Source organism: Bison bison, unplaced genomic scaffold (assembly GCF_000754665.1).
Source record: "Bison bison bison isolate TAMUID 2011002044 unplaced genomic scaffold, Bison_UMD1.0 scf7180017864304, whole genome shotgun sequence".
Classification (NCBI taxonomy): domain Eukaryota; kingdom Metazoa; phylum Chordata; class Mammalia; order Artiodactyla; family Bovidae; genus Bison; species Bison bison.
The window spans coordinates 9080495-9084221 of record NW_011494876.1 but is presented as its reverse complement, the minus strand read 5'-3'; the positions used below and the strand labels follow the sequence as shown (position 1 = coordinate 9084221).

The window sequence follows — 3727 nt, the reverse complement described above, 5'->3', positions numbered from 1 at the left end:
TGGATTACTGTGATACTGAATGGTTTGCCTTGGAAACGAACAGAGATCATTCTGTCGTTTTTGAGATTGCATCCAAGTACTGCGTTTCAGACTATTTTGTTAACTATGATGGCTAGTCCATTTCTTCTAAGAGATTCTTGCCCACAGTAGTAGAAATAATGGTCATCTGAGTTAAATTCACCCTTTTAGTTCGCTGATTCCTAAAATGTCGACGTTCACTCTTGCCATCTCCTGTTTGACCACTTCCCATTTGTCTTGATTCACGGACCTAACATTCCAGGTTCCTATGCAATATTGCTCTTTACAGCATTGGACTTTACTTCCATCACCAGTCACATCCACAACTGGGTGTTGTTTTTGCTTTGGCACCGTCTCTTCATTCTTCCTGGAGTTATTTCTCCACTGATCTCCAGTAGCATATTGGGCACCTACTGACCTGGGGAGTTCATCTTTCAGTGTCCTATCTTTTTCCCTTTTCATTCTGTTCATGCGGTTCTCAAGGCAAGAATACTGAAGTGGTTTACCATTCCCTTCTCCAGTGGACCACATTTTGTCAGAACTCTCCACCATGACCCGTCCATCTTGGGTGGCCCTACATGGCATGGCTTAGTTTCATTGAGTTAGACAAGTGTGATCAGATTGGCTAGTTGTCTGTGATTATGGTTTCAGTCTGTCTGCCCTCTGACGCCCTCTCTCAGTGCCTACCGTCTTACTGGGGTTTCTCTTACCTTGGACTCAACTAAACTGATTAACCCTCTCTTCTGAATCATCACTATTTCTTGTCTTTTTGCTTTCCCCCTTAGTCCAATCAATATGACTGAATAATAAACAAATGACTAACCACCTATAATAAAGTACTGGAGTATATGTTTGAATGTTAATTAAACTAGTTTGCTTACTTAGTAGTATAAGTATTTCATTTAGATATAAAAATAAATTGTGGTATATTGATACAGTAGAATACTAATACAGATATTAAAAGAATAATAAAGAAATAAAATGGAACTACAATATTAATATCATAGATTGTTGTATTGACCAAAAGAAAGAAAATATTATATGGTGTGATTATATTTACATGAAGTTCAAGAACTGGCAAAACTAGGTTATTACAGCACAAGTTAGAATAACGATTGTGCCTTTGGAAAGATGTACAGATTGCATAGGGACTTAAGTGAACCTTGTAGGGAGCAATAAATTTAAGGTATTTTTATTTATATTATGGTCATCTGGGTGTACGCATATGTAAAAAAAATCATAGATTCTAAACTTTGGTATTCATTTTATACATTATATATGTTATCTCTCAGTTAAAATAAATATAAGATTTCCATTTTCTTATTTTTTTTAAATCTCACAGGTTCTAAGGTTATGTACCACATATAAACACTGAAGCAGTCTATGTTTTCAAAAAAGAAGGGTTTTTGTTTTCTTCTAAAATATTAAACTGACTCGATGGATGTGAGTCTGAGTGAACTCCGGGAGATAGTGATGGACAGGGAGGCCTGGTGTACTGCGATTCATGGGGTTGCAAAGAGTCGGATACGACTGAGTGACTGAACTGAACTGAACTGAAAACATTAAAGTTCTACAAGAAGCCTTAAGACTATAGTCACATAACTTATTATCACCCATCACATTACCATGCCTTCCAGCTAATGTAGTAGTTTTAATATACTTGTATTCTAATTTAAAAAAAAAAAAAACTAATCAAAGAATTTACCACAGCATAGTTTTCATTGAAAAGATAACTTATAAACTTTTTAAATTTGCTGCATCCTTCATTTTAAAATTTTGGGATTTAGTTGTTGGACATATAACATGCTTAATCATGTCTGTATCTGCTTTGTTTTTTCTAATTGTGGTAAAAAAAAAACAAACACACATAAATTTAGCACGTTAACCATTTTAGGTTTACTGCTCAGTAGCCTGACATGACTTAACAGCAGCGTTAAGTATACTCACACTGTGCATCTGTTTCACTTTTAATCGTGATGGCTTACCTTTTTATTATCGTCCAGTACTGTGTTCATGCTCTCTATCCACAAAGTGTCAATGGGACCATCAAATACAACCCATTTCCGGTCAGGTGTTTCTGATAAGGCAAATTCTCTAAAAGTATTAGCCACAATACCATCAGTCCACTGAGGAGGAAAAAAGGAAGAGTTGGAAAGTTTCCCTTAAAAAACTATAAAGTGTTAACATAAAAATATTTCAAATTTCTTGGCTTAATGTGCATTGTCAGTAAGAGTAGAGAATGTTTCTACTGCGGATTACCTCATGGGACACTGGGTCAAATTGTCCAAAAAGTTGGCCCATAGTAATGGATTTGGGGTTTACAGTCCTATAAATGACTTTTTCTTCCTCTCCACAGCCACGTTCATTCATAAGAGTTAGAGTATCAGCCAGCATATGCAGAACTTTTGTTTTACCAGCAAAAGGCTCTCCTACTAACATAAAACTATGAAGGAAAAGAAGTCATTATATCAAAAATAATGGTAAGTTAAGTTATTTACCTATATATTTGTATATAAATTTTCACCCTATAATTACTACATATAATTTTTGAAATTATATTACTTTGGCTTAGATATAAGGTGGTTATATTTAACTGATCTCTAAATCAAGTTCTCAATATTAATACCTTTATCTACAAAAGAGAATAAAAATTTTCCAAATGAAAATGGAAACAACTGCATACTTAAGAAAAAAAATTTAATGACTTGAGGTTTCCTAAGCAGGGAGATGGAGAGGATTCACTTTTCCTCATTTTCACTTGCTACAGTGCTCTTTGTCAAATACCTCTGACTCTCCTCTCTGCTGGCACATAGTAGGCTTCCTTGCTCTCTTTTAGGACTACTAGGTGACTAAGGTGTAATAAATGGAAATGATGAGTGTTACTTGGTAGAGGAGAGATAACTGCCCATAAGGGACCCTACAGAGCTCTCTCTTTTCCCTCTAGCAATCTGTGACCCACAATGTTGAGACGTTGGCTGCTCCAACATCCTGGGAACTAAATAATTATGATGAGCAGAACCTCCATGTTAAATTATACTGAAAACAGTATGATAGAGAAATACACCTTTGTTCTCAAGTCACTAAGATTTGGGTACAGATTGTTTCTCTGTAGTCCATCCTTACTGATAGAAATTGGTACCTAGAAGGGAGAAAGGTATTCTTGCCATGATAAAAAAAAAAAAAAAAAGAGAGAGAGAGACTAAAATAAGGGGCACTGGCTTACAGGCTAAGTTGTGGGTGGCAAATTAACTGTTAACAGAGGCTAACGACTGGGAATTAATGCTATGCTGTGGAAAATTCTGAAAGAGATAGGAATACCAGACCACCTGACCTGCCTCTCGAGAAATCTGTATGCAGGTCAGGAAGCAACAGTTAGAACTGGACATGGAACAACAGACTGGTTCCAAATAGGAAAGGAGTACATCAAGGCTGTATATTGTCACCCTGCTTATTTAACTTGTATGCAGACCACATCATGAGAAACGCTGGACTGGAGGAAGCACAAGCTGGAATCAAGATTGCTGGCAGAAATATCAATAACCTCAGATATGCAGATTACACCACCCTTATGGCAGAAGTGAAGAAGAACTAAAGAGCTTCTTGATGAAAGTAAAAGAGGAGAGTGAAAAAGTTGGCTTAAAAAAAAAAAAAAAAAGTTGGCTTAAAGCTCAACATTCAGAAAACTAAGATCATGGCATCCAGTCCCATC

The 3727-nt window shown here is 36.1% G+C and overlaps 1 protein-coding gene across 12 annotated transcripts in view; it reads right to left on the bottom strand.

Moving 5' to 3' along the window:
- The window catches only part of DNAH12 (dynein, axonemal, heavy chain 12), a 192246-nt gene that overhangs the window by 102873 nt on the left and 85646 nt on the right, over positions 1 to 3727 (bottom strand). For all 12 annotated transcript variants that reach the window (XM_010851635.1, XM_010851634.1, XM_010851636.1 and 9 more), the window contains 2 exons: positions 2278 to 2461; positions 2004 to 2144 (listed from right to left, as the gene is read on the bottom strand). In XM_010851635.1, coding sequence (XP_010849937.1) covers positions 2004 to 2144; positions 2278 to 2461 — 325 coding nt within the window. The remainder of the gene's footprint in view (positions 1 to 2003; positions 2145 to 2277; positions 2462 to 3727) is intronic.